Raw genomic sequence first — 16408 nt, 5'->3', positions numbered from 1 at the left:
GGTGTCACAACGTCATCCTGTGCACCAGGAGTCGGATTTCGAGCAAACAATGATGTTGCTCCTTCACATGTTTCTAGATTAGTAACACGTGAATTCTGTCTGAGAGTCCCCGTCGGCCCTTCAGGAAGATGGCTCATATCGTAAACAAAAACTGATTGTTGTTCTAACGAAAAAAAAATACGGATGGCACCAATTAAGAAACACGGATCTACTCCCCTTTTACGGGTCTTAGATCCAATGAGTCAACAGGGTAGGATACGTTTAACTGCCAATACAATATGAACACAATTCCCCAAAGTCCAGTGACGTGAACCTGCAAAATAGACACCGTGAGCTCGTTACGGGAAGGACAAGAGGGGGGTCTTCTCGTAACCACCCTCCGGCGTGAGAATAAGTACAGTTCTGTAGAAGATAAAGTACTAAGAAAATTGAGAGAGTATAGTGGTAGTGAATGAATACCTCATGATGATTGAGAGGGTATTTATAGCCGAGGGGTGTGGGAAGGTAATTGGGCCAGCTGTCATTTTCAGAAGATGCTCTCGTAACCACCTGGACACGTGTCTTCATTTGGTAGGTTCAGTTATACGTTGCATGTGATAACCACCTGGACACGCGTCCCTCTGATATAGGTTGAAAGGCAACACTAGCCATGTGCACAGTTATAACGGCCTTGCCAGGTGTCCTTTGTCAATTGGTCGAGAGATCACGTATTGCTCAAGAAAGAATCTTGGTAAATCTTCTAAAAGGTATTTGATTACTGACAGCTGTCCCGGAGCATTACATCGTGGTCATTTACACGGAAGGATATTCCTTCTTGTGGATGACTTCTGAGGGTGCTAGGATGTTTCCGCATGTGCCATGAGGGTGTTTCTTCCTCAGGTGATTATGCGGATGATTCGTACGCCCCGCGGGTGACTTGTGATGAGCTTTTAGTTGACCCGCGGGTATTACTTAAGGGTATTTGGGTCTTTTCATCACCCTACCTCTATAATTCTTAAAACCAAAAACCAGGTTAAATGCAATAACTCACGCATTTGCTTAAAATTTGATCAACTCTTTACTATATTATCCAAATTCATAATTAGAAACGTCATTTAATTTTGTATCAAACTTGTTCAACTGTTGTACACTAAACCTTTATACACAATGATGCACACTTAAGATTTTTGACTAGCTTCTCCCTACAAGAAACATAAAAAAAGGTCATGATGTACGAGCGTCATGTTAAAGGAACACCCCTCTTGTCACAAATAAAACATACACAACCTTCTACTCTTCTAACCGTTATCAATCCATCAGTTATACGATATTCGAGCGAATAACATGCCGTACATCTCTATACGTACCATCACATACTATAGAGACGTATAACATCAAATGAATACGAGTTAGTTAGAGGGTGTCCGTATGGCCTCTATGCTATTTTTAGTTGGATATAATATATAACCTTAACACCCATGCATTTGGAGATATATGAAAAAGATGATATCTTGTATATAATAATAACATTAAATGAAATGAAGAATAAGAACCAAACATAACTTCTCTATTCAACGATTCAAAAATAAAGACAACGGCCAACGAACTTCCTTCCACTCACTCGCGCCAAATCCCATCCCCAAAATGCTCTCCGTCCTCCATCCGCTCACCGCATCTCCGCCGTATCGCCGCCTCAATCGCATTCTTCCACAGGCAACAAACCGATCGATCGCATTCACCTGCAAATCCATCAACAATGATGCCGATGATGTATGCATGCGTGTTTCGTTTCTAATTTCTATTTTAGTTTCGTTATCAATATATATGTTTAAATTTTAAGCTGTTCAATCAGGGTTTTTTGTTGGATGCTCCTGTTTCAGCTGGAGATGGCTTCTCTTTTAGTGGAGGTTTTTGTTGTGTAATCTTTTATGAATGAATTTTTGTGATTGTTTTCGGGTTTACCAATCATTGTTTTGAGCAGGAAAATATTCGGATGGACCAAATCCGGCCGATGAATGGTTTAAGAAAGGAAAATATGTGAGTTTCTGTTTATTCAAATCCTAATTTAATATCATATATGATTGGAGATAGGGGTGTCAATAATGTCGGGTTGAAATGTGCATCCAGAACCCAACCCATGTTGTCAAAGATTTCAACCCTAGGTCCCTAACCCACACACACATAAATTCGGGTTGACCCGTTTAAGTGTTTAAACCATCTATAAAAAGAATTTGAAAACAAAATTTATATAGTTTAGAGTCGTAGAGTAAATGAGTAATATGAATATTTTTTTTGGTAGTTATTAAAAATTTTGAAAATGAATTGCAAACTTGTCTTCGGAAAAATGGAAAATGGAAAATGGAAAAAATCTAAATAAAAATCTAATTATAAAAGTTCTTTTTAAATAGTTAAAAGGGTTAACGGGTCAAACACTCAAACCAATTTTATACGAGTCAACCCCAACCCAACCACCCATTTTTTAAATGGGTCGTGTTAGGCGACGGCTCGTTTTTCAAATGGGTAGTGTTAGCCGACCCAAAACCTGTCTTTTTTAGTGTCGGGTTCAGGGTCGTGTCAGCAATTGCTGTCCCTAATTGCAGCACACCATATTTTTACTTTTATTTTTCTTTTTCTAACAATTTAACTCTTTAGATGAAAGCACATACTGTGTATGGCACTGGTGAAAAGGCCAAAGATCCAATATTTGGTCTTACAATGGGTGGCAATTCTCAAGCTTCAACAGATCTTTTCAGGTACTCTTTAAAGTATTATTATTCTTTAAAACTACTCACCCATCCAATGAAAACGGCAATAATAATTCTTCGACTTGATGGTCAAAGTCAACATTTTTGCCTAACTTAGTTTGGTCAAATACTGCAATCTACATAGGATGGAGGGTTAAAAAATGAGTGAGTTAGGTGATTGTAATGCAGTAATTGAAGTGGGCTATTTGCAGGGCGTACCGATTGAAACATGCTCTCTATATATAATTTTGCACCAGATGGTTTTGTGTAGAAAGTGGCAATGCTGATAAACCTCCGGTTATATTAATTCATGGATTCCCTTCACAGGTGAGTCTTATTTTTTAGATTTTAACATAAGATAAGAGGACTAATAATAACTCCCTTTAATTGGTGAGTTATAGGCTTATTCGTACCGCAAGGTACTTCCACTACTATCCAAGGATTATCATGCCATCACTTTTGATTGGCTAGGTAAGTCATTCAGGCTTTTTAGTAATAGGCGAAAAAAATAGTTCGCTTTGTGCCTATTGCATAGCTGCGTAGTTCATTCAAGCTTTGACGTGGTCAACAGTCAATTTGATGACGTGCCAGTAGCTTTGACGAGGTTGACTTTTCCTTCTTACAGGTTTTGGATATTCAGACAAGCCTCAACCCAAATATGGATTTGATTACACCTTAGATGGTAAGAAATAAATTCAGATTTTAATTCCTGTTTTACATTTTAAATTCAGAATATACATCACTTAGCCTTATGCTGTATTTGTTGGTACACAGAATTTGTTTCAGCACTGGAATCTGTTATTGATGAACTTGGTGTCAATAAGGTTTCACTAGTTGTTCAGGTAAAATACTTTTTGTATCCACTTTAACTTATTAATTTATCTTGAAAGTTGAAAAATGAATATCTAAACCTTGCAGGATTATTTTGCACCCATTGTTGTTATATATGCAAGCACACATCAGGAGAAGTTGAATGATCTCATTTTGCTTAATCCTCCGGTATGCACATTATTTCTACTGTAGCAATTTTGTTAACATTGATTATTGACATAATAATTCTGTACTGAATTTAAAATTTGAAGGGACTGATGTTCCTACATACCCTTACCTTTTGTAAATACTGTTTAACCAATTTTTCAAAGCTAAAACTGCTCAGACAATATGTTTAACTTCTTACTAAACTGTAAAATATGTTTTTTGAGTAGTTACTCGGGTGGCCCATGTGGCATGTCCATATTGAAAGTTTGCCCCTTATGTTTGAAAAATTACACGCATGCTCCTCAATATCTTTAAGATGTAGCACGGATAGTCCTTCGAATGGACGGCCGTTAGATTTTCTAGATAAGTTGAAATGACTAAAATACCCTTACTCTTGTCTTTTAGTATATAAATCATATTGGAAACAAACAAAACATTAAATGCCAAATCTCTCTAAATTCTCTTTTTGTTTTTTTAATACTAAGGGTATTTTAGTCATTTCACACCCACGTATCTGGAAAACGAGATATTAAATTAAAAATTTTGGTTCAATGACTGTAGCTAACGGCCAAGCATGCGAACCTGCCTTCAACGTTGTCTATATTCAGTAACTTTTTGTTGGGTGAAATATTCTCACAGGTATATGACATACTAATACAATACATGTTATTAGAATTACATTTAGAATATTAAATGAATGATTTAATTTTTTTTAACATTTTGTTAACTAGGATCCTCTAAGGGCGAGTGATAAAGCCTTAACAAGCTGTGGGCCCTACAAAATGAAAGAAGATGACGCAATGGTGTATAGGCGACCATATCTTACGTCGGGTTCATCTGGCTTTGCTCTTAATGCAATTTCTCGTTCAATGAAAAAGGAACTTAAGATGCTATACATAAAGATAATCACTTCAAAAATTTGAAGATGTTTTTATATATTTGGAATATTGATTATGTGTAGAAATATGTTGAAGAAATGAGAAAGATCCTGATGGATGACGATTGGAAAGTCAAAACTTCAATTTGCTGGGGCCTAAGAGACCGATGGCTGGATTTCGATGGAGTTGAAGATTTTTGCAACGCTACGAAACATCGACTAGTTGAACTTCCAATGGTACTAATCAAACATGTCGAATAGTGTGTGGGTGTGTGTGTGTGTTTTTTTTTTGGGGGGGGGGGTTGGTGGCTGGGTCGGGTGGCAGGTCAAAACGGTCAATTTTTCGTTGGGTTATTTTTTCCTAAGTATTTTTGTGAATTAAATATGGTTAAAAATTATATCATTACAATAATAATCTAAATTTCCAAATAAAGTAATTTAATTGGCTGTATAAATTGCAATTATATTGGGTTATTTTTTCATAAATAATTTTGTGAATTAAATATGGTTAAAAGAATATATCATTATAATCTAATTTTTCAACTGAAGCAATATCATTGGTTGTAACTAACAACAATAACAACGTACCGGCATAATCCCACTTAATAATCTATTAAATTAAATAAAACAATCTAATTGGTTGTATGGAGTAAAAGTAATACATTCTGGTCATTTAACTGTTTATAATTTGCTAATATTTCTGTTTATTTACCATCAGACCTATTGAAAATAATAATATAACCCAAATAATTAAGTTGCAAACTTTGGTTTGCAGGCAGGGCATCATGTACAGGAGGACTCGGGTGAAGAACTTGGAAGCATTATTGCTGGACTCATTAGCCGAAAGGTTCGAATTTGATATCTTGATCACATTTCTTTATCCAAATTACCTTTTTTCATGTGAGAATAATGGAAAAAAGTATGGTATACATGTGATTAATTATTGTTATCTGTAAGATAAATAAGAATTTGAAAGGATGCATACTTGTTAGGCTATTGTAACTTTATAAAATCCTGGAAACAAAGGGATTTTGTGTGATAATAAGTTAGTGTCACTGATGGCTGTACGGATCAACCCAACACTTATCTTGTTCAACTGCTTTTCGCCATCTTCTCTTGAATGTTTCTAGCTCATTAAATGACTGTTTTCGAACCTGCCAAATAAGATTCAAGATTTATAATTTAATTTGTCAATGTAAATATGCCCTTCGGCTTTTCTGGTCAAATATGTATACCAATAAATGTCTTTTGTATAACCTACCTCAGTTCTTATATCAATGTGACTGGGTTCCAATGAGACTGTATCTTGTGAAGGTTGTTTTGATGGTTCACTATTTGTCTGCATAAACAAATAATAAATTCACATGATCACATATGCACCATTCCTTTCTACATACTCATGCCTCAAAAATCAAGCCATGTGCATGAGTCAACCATCCTTATAAAAATCGACCTTTTAAACCATCTTACTTAATCAAACATTCTAAGAATTTATTTATCTATTTAACTTGTTGTCATTTTCACTAAAAATAAATAAATTATGTAAAATGGTTAAAAAAAAGTCGATTTATGACAACAGATAAGTCCAGAATATGCCGTAGACAAACAGACCTTGTTTTCTGATCCCCCAAGTGTTGGAAGACCATAGTGAACAACATACTCCGAGTCAACAATCCCGATATACTGAGTTCTATTACCTTGTGCACAATATCCCAGTTGCATGTCTAACCCCCACGCGTGAATCAAGTCATTCTGTAACAAATCAAAATCAAATGGCCCTTGTGAGAAAAATTATATTTTCAAGAAAGTGATTGTGTTGTATGATGTGGTTTACCTGAATCATATACCATACGCACCGCCATGCTTCCTTTGAGAAAACGGGAGCCATCATTTCAACCCACCTAAGTTAAGTCATCACATTGCTCCACTATATTAAAAGAAAGGAACTTCATTTTGATGCTAATGAATGAATGTTTTAGTGTCTTACCCTGTACATGGAGGATCTGTACTGTTCCTGTAACAGTTCTTTTTCGAGCGACTCATTCTTTCGATCCTTCTGATATTGTCACATCAGATTTCAGTCATAAGACAAATTTTGACTTTTGAGGTCAACCATATTAGTTGACCTTTTGAGGGTCAATTGTTTACCTGTGTACTGTTGACCCTTTTTCTCGTGTTGTCATTTCATGATGCACCTCTGATTTCTCAGGGTCAACTGCAGGCTGTGAGATATGAAGCCCTTCGTTTCTAATTATCGATACATATCTGCATCATTAATATTACCCATAAAAAGTCACATTCCTTTGATGTTTTGACTTTCTAAAAAGACGTAAAGTTAAACAGATGAATAACCTTCCGGCATCAAAATTTTGGACACCAAGATCTTCGTCCCAAAGAAAGATGTAAGCGTACTCTGAGACAACATCCGGGTGCAAAAACCTCTTAGCAAACCACCTGTACCATCCATACACCATAGTAAGAATCAATAACAAACAAGCAAAAGTAACCCACTCGTATGATAGGTCTAGGGAGATCTTTACTCTATCTAGAAGATAGCGAGGCTTCTCCCACTTACACCCTTGACTACTTTTTTGACGCGTAGTATATTAGATAAAAACAAACTATATAAAGTGTAGCTAAGAGAATCGGAACAACAAGAAAACATAAAGTATTAATAATAGTTGTAGTACCCTACCAATAACAAAGAGGTGGCTAAGAGAGAAAAAGACAAGGAAACTAGAAACTTACCACTTTGTTTGACTAATAGCCGAAAGATGTATGGCGCGACTACTCCATTCTAGATCCTTCCATTCATCCACAATCCCGTCATAATGGAAAAGCATGATCACAAATGCTGGGAACTGTAGGAAACAATACAAGACGAATATACAAAATTGTTTTTTATATGGAGTATAAAGTTACACTAGAAAACTTTGATGAATTACCTTCTTAATCATTTCATTCACATTTGCTTTTTGCTTCTTTCCAACTGCCATAGCCAACAAGCTCATTGGTGATTTGGGGTTCTTCTGATACACGACATAAAATTAGTTATACATATGAACACTTCCAAGTCGACTTTTTTGTTTTAAAAGAACAGAGAACCTGGTCCGCACCCGTTTCTTAAGTGGTCCCCATAATGGCCGCATCTCTAGATCAGATGTTTTGACTACAATACCTTTAGGTAAAGCTTCACTTCCATCAAGACTGCATTGATTCTTTAAGAAAGCCATTGTGAAAAGATCAACTTTAATCTTTATAAATCAAGAAAATTAAATATAAATTCTTGAAATAAACATTGCATGATAACTTTGATCTTTGTAGACCAAGAAGCTTAAAGACAGATTCGTTAAGAAAATCATAGTCAAAAGTTCAAGTTTGATCTACATAAATCAAGAAACTTATATATTGATTCTTGACGACCGTTGTAAAAGATATCTTTTATATCAAGAAACTTAGAGATCAACTTTCATCTTTGTAGATCAAGGAAATAAAATATAGATTCTTTAAGAAGCAATTGTAAAGGGTTAACTTTCATCTTTATATATATCAAGAAATTTGAAGATTATTCAGAACGAACCTGGCATTCGTTTGTTGGTGTAGCCTCAGTCTGCTGTAGTTCTGGAAACTTCTGAACCACGATTGCTCGCAACTGTTGGAGCTAATAAAATCAATGAATACAAAACGAGTAACATGAGTGTTAAGTGCGATCAAGGGCTGCTAAGTGGTTCGAACTTCAAATCCAAGAGCTCATGTTCAGAAACGACTAGTTTAGACAACGATGGGTGTACCTGTTTATGACTTACACCTACAATCGCGCCTGCTATAAAGAAAGCCGATGAAACTAATATAGCACCAAAAAGAATGCTGCAAATCACTGATTTTTGCCTCTTTCTTGGCAACTTGACCTACAAAGCGATCAGTCATTCATGTATATTTGTTTTCATTTTTCATTAACATGAAATGTTGGTAAGAATGATCAAATTTGAAAAAAATATGCAAACATTTTTTGATCATTGGATGCAAAACTTTTATTTGAATATCAGATGAAACAAAGGCAACTTACATAAGTGTTCTTCATGTGCTTAGCTTGCAGAGAAGACGGAGTTTAAAGTTAAAATGAATTCAGAGATCAAGAAACAAATAATATGCAGAATCTTGTTTAATAATATATATGCATATATTTTGTGTCTATATTTGAATGAATGAAAAGTAACGTTGACTTTAGATGTCAAAAACGTAGTGGAAGCTGAATAGAAAAAGAGCACCTTTCCTTGCAATTGGGGGAAATAAGTGCGATTTTACCGGCAAAATTTTAAATTAATAAGAATATCCATCAATTTCGAATCCACGTTACCCACAAAATTTATATTCTCTTTAATTATACGTAAAAATTTATTGCTTATTCAACAAATATACATACACTAGTTTTTATTTCTAATATTACAGGGTTGTTTTATATTATTCGTTTATAATATCTAACTATCAATATAATTTCCTACCAAAAAATCCTAGGTGTCGCTCTCAGGCTGTTCCCCCCATTCTCTAGAGCCACCAGATTGTTTGAATTCTAAATGGAGGTTTCTCATGCATTTGACCCGAATTTGCGGGTATGGGTCTCACCAAACCCGAATAGTCTTTAAATGAGTTATAACATCTCATTTAATTATGAAACTATTTCATAATGAAACAATAATTTTCGCGGATAATGGGTTTCACCAAACCCAGATAACCCTTAAACGGGTTATAACATCTCATTTATTTGTGAAATAATCCCTTAATCATCAAAGTATAACTTCTACGGGTTATGGGTCTTACCAAACCCTAATAGCCCTCAAATGAGTTATAAGATCTCATTTATTGATACACACTTTCATCATCATACCCTAATTTAATTTTATATGCTTTACATGTTCTCCGTTGCTGGTTTGTCCGCCGGTTAACTTTTGATACTACCCACCATCGTCAACTACATCAACGTCCCCTCTTTCATTAGACAACTATTTGTGTTCATGTTTTTTCATTTAAAAAAATCAACATGCTCGTGTTCGTTTATGTTTATTCGTTAAAAATCTAAAAAACCTACACATCTTAATTGAAAAATAACCCAACTTGAAAAAATATAATAACAAATTAATATATATATATATATATGTATCAAATTAAAACTAAACTACGTTAAAAATTTAAAATATATCATCATAAATAGCAAAACGACTAAAAATAAAACTTTAAATAAACCCCCGTAACACGGGAGGATCAAACTAGTATATATATATATATACTAGTTTTATCCTCCCGTATTATGGGGGTTGTTTTATATTATTTGTTTTTTAATATTTATCTATTTTTTGATTTTTTATTTTTTTTATTGTATGAAAGTTAATAATTAACTTATGGTTTGATATTAAATTGTTTCACAAATAAATGAGATGTTATAACCCGGTTTAAAAGTTATATGAGTTTGATGAGATCCAAGATCCGTTTATTATTTTTTTTACCATAAAATTGGTTTTTTAATTATAAATAGTATATATCTTTTTTAAATAAATTATATATATTTTTTAATATATTCCTACTTTATAGAATTTTTTTTATCAAATATTTGGTGAGATTATTTTTTTAATTTAATGAGATGTTATAACCCGTTTAAGGAATATCTGGGTTTGGTAAGACCCATACTCGTGAATTCGGGTCAAATGCATGAGAAACCTCCATTTAAAAAAAGAGGAAGCGACCACATCGCGACACGTAAGATTTTGATGTTTTCGTTTATATATATTATAGATATTGTTATAATATAACTATAATTATAACAAGATTATTGAAATACTTTAAGAAGTTTAGAGATGATTACATAAAGGAGTAGTAAAAATTTTTGAGTTTACTCAAGATGGTGCATCTTTCTCATTACCATTGAGGTAGTATTTATACTACAATTACAATACTATTTAGTAGACAAAGATAACTATTTAGGAGACAACTAGGTAAGTAAGATTAACCCTAAGTTTTGAAAATGTATCAATCCATTTATTGTATGGTTGACTTAATTATTTACAACACTCCCCCCTTGGTTGATACATTTTCAAACTTGACTCTAATCTTGAAGTACTACCTCATTAAAAACCTTGCTAAATAAACCCAGTAGGAAAAACTTTAGCTAAGGGAAAAATAGTGCAGTATATAGCTCCCCCCCTCAAGTTGTAGGCATTACATTGTCCGTACATGTTGCATGCCAATATCATTAGCATGTTTCTTGAATATCGTTGTAGGGAGTGCCTTTGTGAAGAGATTAGCTGAATTGTTGCTAGATTGAACATATCTTATTTCAACTTGTTTATCTTTAATAAGGTCTTGAGTGTGTGAGAAGAATCTTGGAGGTATATGTTTTGTTCGGTCAGTTTTAATATACCCTTCTTTCATCTGTGAGACACAACCTGCATTGTCTTCGTAGATTGGAGTAGGACTTCCATTTTTCTCTAGTCCATAAGAAGTTACTATGAACTGTGTCATATATCTTAACCAAACATACTCTCTAGAGGCTTCATGTAGTGCAACGACTTCAGCATGATTTGAGGATGTTGCAACAAGTGTTTGTTTTTGAGAGCGCCATGAAATTGCAGTTCCACCATTCTTATACACGTACCCGGTTTGAGATCTTGCCTTATGAGGATCTGATAAATAACCTGCATCTGCATAACCAACTAACCATTCTTTTGAATCGATAGGATAAAATAAACCTAAATCAACAGTTCCTTTTAGATACCGAAAATATGTTTAATTCCATTCAGATGTCTTTTAGTAGGGGATGAACTTAATCTTCCCAATAAATTAACTGCAAAAGAAATGTCAGGTCTTGTACATTTAGTAAGATACATAAGTGTTAGGCCATGATTTTTATACTGAGTATCCTTTATCCTTGACTATCTTATGGATAGTTTATCATTGAAATATGTATCCGGATATAAAGGATTGACGATTCTCGGTATTACTTGTTTACTAATGATTGCGTTTAGTATGGTGATGTGTTAGACATGTGTGGCAATTTTAAGACGTACGTGCATCAATTATCCTCACAGAGTACTCTACAGCTGGAGCATGGATCAGGGATCCTAATTCAACGTGGCTGTTAGTGGACGAACTCATGTGAAGATGGATGTTTAAATATCAATAACAGCTACAAGACTCGTTCTTCCGCTTATGTCGCTACTGGACGGCTATTGGCACGTGGTCAAAGGTCGTGGAGCGGCTGGTGGAAGACTTCTGGATAGTTAGGAGATATTGTTAGTGATATTATATTATTTAATAGAGATATGATCGAGTAGGGAACACATGTATAATCTCACACACTAAGAGCAGAAACAAGCATTCTCTCTATTCACTAGCTTACTTTGTAATCTCGATCATTTACTCCACAACAATTGTAACACCCTTTTTATCTAATATAAATGATGGTGATAGTTTTCACCGTCCGAGGGTTTTTTGTGCCGGAGACCACGATAATCACATACTCATCGACCAAAGGTTACATTGTTGATCCTTGACTGAAGTGATTTGACCAAAGATTATCTTATTAATCCTTGACCGAAGTCATTTTATCAAAGATTACCTTGATAAGTTTTGACCGAAGTAAGACTATCTTGGTTAAGGGCTTTTTCCCTCATAATCACATCACTGAGTTCAACAACATTTCATTCATACCTTAGTTGTTACCGAGTTAGCACCTTACCTCACTTAACAGATTTGGATACTTTATCCTTAGTAGATTTTTGTCTAAAAAAATTTGGCGCCCACCGTGGGGCAATTGGTGCTATAATCCATATTACTCATATCGATTTTTGATCTTTTCATACCCATATCACAATCAATGGCCTCTCAATCAACCTCTGCATCATCAACCATGCCATCATCGGTTTCTCTCTCATCAAGGACCTTGCCACCAATGCCTCCGCCAATCACGGGAGCACAACGAACTGCTGCTGCTGGAAGCAAGACGCAACTACCAGTCTTCCAGAGCTTGAAAACCGCTGCTGCTGCCCCGGTGGTTAATACTAACAGTGATGTTTCATTTATGTTTTTGCAGGTTAAAGCATATATGGAGCAGCAGAACAAGACTAACCAGAGGATCCTTCGTGAGATAGAAGATCTCAAGAAGACTAAGAGGCCAGCAGAGGATCTCACTCCCCTGATGCCCAGGATGCTGGATTTCACCTCTCCAGGATCCATGGCTCAGCTTTCACAAGGATCATCAGTCCTTCAACAGAGGTCCATGGGTCAGCAGGCTCAAGGATCCTCACTGTTTCAGCCAGGATCATCCATCCTTCAACAGGGATCCGTGGGTCAGCAAGTTCAAGGATCCTCACTGTTTCATCCAGGATCATCTATCCTTCAACAGGGATCCATGGGTTAACAAGCTCAAGGATCCTCACTATTTCAGTCAGGATCACCCATCCTTCAACAAGGGTCCATAGGTCAACAGACTCAAGGATCCTCGCTATTCCAACAGGGATCATCCGTCTTTCCACCAGGATCCTCTGGGTTATATATTCAAGGGTCCTATAATTCCCAACCTCAAGGATCCTTCTTTCAGAATCAAGGATCCTCAGGAATGCAACATCTGAGCTCCTCCGAAGTCCATGAAGGAGATTTCATTCCCATGCAGACTATCGCGTCGGGTGGTCCTACTCCTATTGCAGACTCTTCTTATCCCAGATACTCATCTGAGATGCCAACCTTCGCCCAACAAAGAGGTAATTTGTATGATCCTTTATCCTTAGACGCTAACCGTGGTTCCATGCAGGATGCAGGTATTAACCAAGCAATGGACAAGGAACTACAGAAGCTCAAGGATATGATATCCATTGTTCCCGGGGTCATACGACCAATCCCCAAGATACTTGAGGGAAGCTACAAATTATCCAGATTTGCTCCAGCTATCTGTGATGCTGAAATCCCGAAGCGGTTCCAGACTCCGAATATGAAGACTTATGACGGGACCACTGATCCTGATAAACATGTGGCACAATATAGGGAAAGGATGGAGATCAATCCAATTCCGGAGAGACTCAAAGAAGCCTGCCTATGCAAAGGCTTTGGATCAACACTAACGGGAGCCGCACTAAAATGGCTGCTAAGTCTTCCCCCATTTTCAATTACTTCTTTCTCTCACTTGGTTAACTTATTTAACAATCAATTTTCCTGTAGTCAGAAATTTGAGAAGTTAACCAGTGATTTATATCGTGTTATCCAACCTAGTGATGAATCCCTTAGGGACTTCGTTACCAGGTTCGGTAAGGAAGCTCTGGAAAATTCCAAATCTTGACATGACTACTGCTGTTGAAGCATTCAAGATGGGAATTCAGAAGAGCTCCCCCTTTTATAATGATTTAGTGATGACTCCGTGCAGGACATTAGATGAAGTCAGAAGCAGGGCATTGAGATACATCCGATTGGAAGAAGACAGAAGGATCCAGGATCTTCTTGGGGGATAAACAAAACAAGAAACCCCCGAAAAGAATAAAGGATCCTGGAACAGGAACAACAATTCGAAGCCGTACACCAGGTTCAACAATCAGAAAGTATAGGCAGTTGAAGAAGGAGATGACAATGAAGACTATCCCTGCATCTCCGACTATTGTTTCTCTGTGGACACTCATGGCCTGATATGTGCCATGAAGGATCTGGGAGAAAAAGCAAGGTGGCCCCGAAAGAATGAGAAAGTTGTCGGCTTCAAGGACAAGTCTAAGTGGTGCGCATTCCACGAAGATTTTGGCCACGCAACAGACGAGTGCATCGGCTTGAGGAAGGAAATTGGATATCTCCTGAGCAAGGGTCACTTCAAAGAACTCTTGGGAAGAAAAAAATCCAAGATCCAGGATCCTGAGAACCTTCCACAGAAAGCGACACCACCACCACCAGATGCTCATGTGATCAACTTCGTCTCCAGAGACTACGAATTATTTCAAGATACTTATGCCATAGAAGAAAGTCCCGTAGAAGAATTCGAGTTGGACGATGAGAGAAGACCGCTCATCCCCACTACTCGAACGACTGATCATAGAATCTTTTTAAATTCAAGGATCTAGGATCCTCATCAGGACAATCAGGTTTTCCTTTCAGATATCTAAAGATTCTGTTGACCGCCGTCATGTGAGAAACTTTTGGACTTGATTTGAATCTTGCACACACACATACAGCAAAATAATGTCTGGTCTTGAAGCAGTTAGATACATCAATGATCCAATCTTAGCTTTGTATTCATGTTCATCAATAGACTCCCCCTTTTCATCAGCTATCATCTTCTCATGAGTGTCCATTGGAGTAGAAGCAATCTTCATGTCTTGGCATTTGAACTTGTTCAAGATGTCTTGCACATACTTGGACTGACAAATGAATATTCCATCCATTGTCTGTTGAACTTGCAATCCAAGAAAGAAATTCATCTCTCCCATTGAGCGCATACAATACTTAGACTTCATAACCTCTTCAAACTCCAAACACATTTGTTCATTTGTAGAACTGAAGATGATATCATCAACATATACTTGACCCAGAAGCAAATCTCTTCCTATTTTCTTGTAGAAGAGGGTCTTATCAATGGCTCCCCTTTAAAAACCATTCACAAGTAGATGGTTTGACAACTCATCATACCAAGCTTTTGGAGCTTGATTCAAAACATATAAAGCTTTATTCAGTTTATAGAGTCTATTTGGATACTCAGAATCTTCAAAACCTAGAGGTTGAGTGACATACACCTCCTCTTATATCTTTCCATTCAAGAAAGTAGATTTGACATCTAATTGGAACACTATGATATTTTTTGAAGCAACATAGGCTAAGAAGTTTCTGATAGTTTCTAGCCTTGCTACTGGAGCAAACGCTTCTTCAAAATCAATCCCTTCTTCCTGTAGGCATCCTAAAGAAACTAATCTTGCTTTGTTTTTCATTACAATCCCTCTTTCATCCTTCTTATTCCTGAAAATCCACTTGGTGCCAATTGCAAACTTTCCTTTTGGCTTATCAACAAGTTAGCAGACATTCAGATTTCTGAACTGAGCTAACTCCTCCTGTATTGCTTCTACCCAAATGTTGTCTTTCAAAGATTGAACTATGCTCTTAGGTTCAACTGGGATAAAATTCAGGAATACAAATAAATGTTTGCAGTTTCAGATGCACTTCTAGTCACTCTGTCATGTAGATCAACAATTATGTTTTCAGTAGGATGATATTTTTCAACAAAGGAAGTTGGATGATGTGATATGAAGTTAAAGTTGAATCAAGATTTGTATCATTGAGATCAGGCTCTTCAATGATTAAATCTGATGATTCATTGTTCATTGTAGCTTCATATTCATTCTGGTTTGATGTTGATGCTATGTTATTACCGATATTCAAGTTTTGAAACATGGTTTCAACACTTGATTGTCTGTCAGCTTGGTTTTGATCTTGCTGGTTACTTGTTTGTTCATCATTCAAGACATGAATTTCTTGATATTGTGGATGATCAAGATTGTCATTATGTTCATCTTCAGATTCAACATCAGAAGCATTCATATCAAAAGAAAATTCAGTTTTCTTTTCAGCAACCTTGGACCATAATCTGTTGTGACGCCCGGTAATTTCCCAACCCTATAAACTAAGTAATCAACCTAATAATTAGGTGATTGTAAATATTAAGCGCACTATGTTAGAATCAGCGCGGGCACGTTATATGCGCCCTGCGCGAGCGCGCTATGTTAGTCAGCGCGGGCATGTTATGTGCGCCCTGCGCGAGCGCGCTATGTTAGAATCAGCGCGGGTATATGTTATGTGCGCCCTGCGCGAGCGCGCT

The 16408-nt window shown here is 36.3% G+C and overlaps 2 protein-coding genes across 3 annotated transcripts; one reads left to right on the top strand and one right to left on the bottom strand.

Annotated features, from left to right (window-relative positions):
* Positions 1-1513: 1513 nt before the first annotated feature.
* Positions 1514-5451, top strand: LOC143572819 (uncharacterized). The gene is made up of 13 exons (XM_077057869.1): positions 1514-1749; positions 1832-1886; positions 1961-2016; positions 2632-2732; positions 2981-3050; positions 3125-3194; positions 3349-3405; positions 3498-3565; positions 3642-3722; positions 4263-4340; positions 4433-4586; positions 4661-4815; positions 5354-5451. Exons 1-13 carry the CDS (start codon positions 1624-1626, stop codon positions 5435-5437), a joined length of 1155 nt encoding a protein of 384 aa, XP_076913984.1. The 5' UTR covers positions 1514-1623; the 3' UTR covers positions 5438-5451.
* Positions 5452-5588: 137 nt separating this feature from the next.
* On the bottom strand, positions 5589-8719 carry LOC143572818 (uncharacterized). 2 transcript variants are annotated; one of them, XM_077057867.1, is made up of 12 exons: positions 8645-8719; positions 8370-8486; positions 8159-8239; positions 7695-7796; positions 7327-7607; positions 6931-7032; positions 6727-6843; positions 6566-6634; positions 6413-6479; positions 6190-6330; positions 5840-5917; positions 5589-5732 (listed from the first exon to the last, which is right to left on the bottom strand). In XM_077057867.1, exons 5-12 carry the CDS (start codon positions 7419-7421, stop codon positions 5631-5633), a joined length of 771 nt encoding a protein of 256 aa, XP_076913982.1. In that variant the 5' UTR covers positions 7422-7607; positions 7695-7796; positions 8159-8239; positions 8370-8486; positions 8645-8719; the 3' UTR covers positions 5589-5630. The 2 variants fall into 2 exon arrangements, with proteins under 2 accessions (XP_076913982.1, XP_076913981.1); XM_077057866.1 differs by having other exon boundaries at positions 7327-7796.
* Between the last annotated feature and the right edge of the window lie 7689 nt (positions 8720-16408).

Source organism: Bidens hawaiensis, unplaced genomic scaffold, assembly GCF_021521415.1.
Source record: "Bidens hawaiensis isolate Kalapana, Puna unplaced genomic scaffold, B.hawaiensis_p1.1 tig00026016_1, whole genome shotgun sequence".
NCBI lineage: Eukaryota > Viridiplantae > Streptophyta > Magnoliopsida > Asterales > Asteraceae > Bidens > Bidens hawaiensis.
This window is presented reverse-complemented; position numbering and strand designations above follow the sequence as displayed.

Coding starts and splice junctions, on each gene's coding strand:
- LOC143572819 (XM_077057869.1), top strand. CDS start 1,624: ATGCTCTCCGTCCTCCATCCGCTCACCGCATCTCCGCCGTATCGCCGC. Junction 3,051..3,124: donor TTCATGGATTCCCTTCACAG/GTGAGTCTTATT, acceptor GGTGAGTTATAG/GCTTATTCGTACCGCAAGGT. Junction 3,723..4,262: donor TCATTTTGCTTAATCCTCCG/GTATGCACATTA, acceptor CAATGACTGTAG/CTAACGGCCAAGCATGCGAA.
- LOC143572818 (XM_077057866.1), bottom strand. CDS start 7,421: ATGCTTTTCCATTATGACGGGATTGTGGATGAATGGAAGGATCTAGAA. Junction 7,033..7,326: donor GCTATTAGTCAAACAAAGTG/GTAAGTTTCTAG, acceptor TGGATGGTACAG/GTGGTTTGCTAAGAGGTTTT. Junction 6,844..6,930: donor CAAAATTTTGATGCCGGAAG/GTTATTCATCTG, acceptor TTAATGATGCAG/ATATGTATCGATAATTAGAA.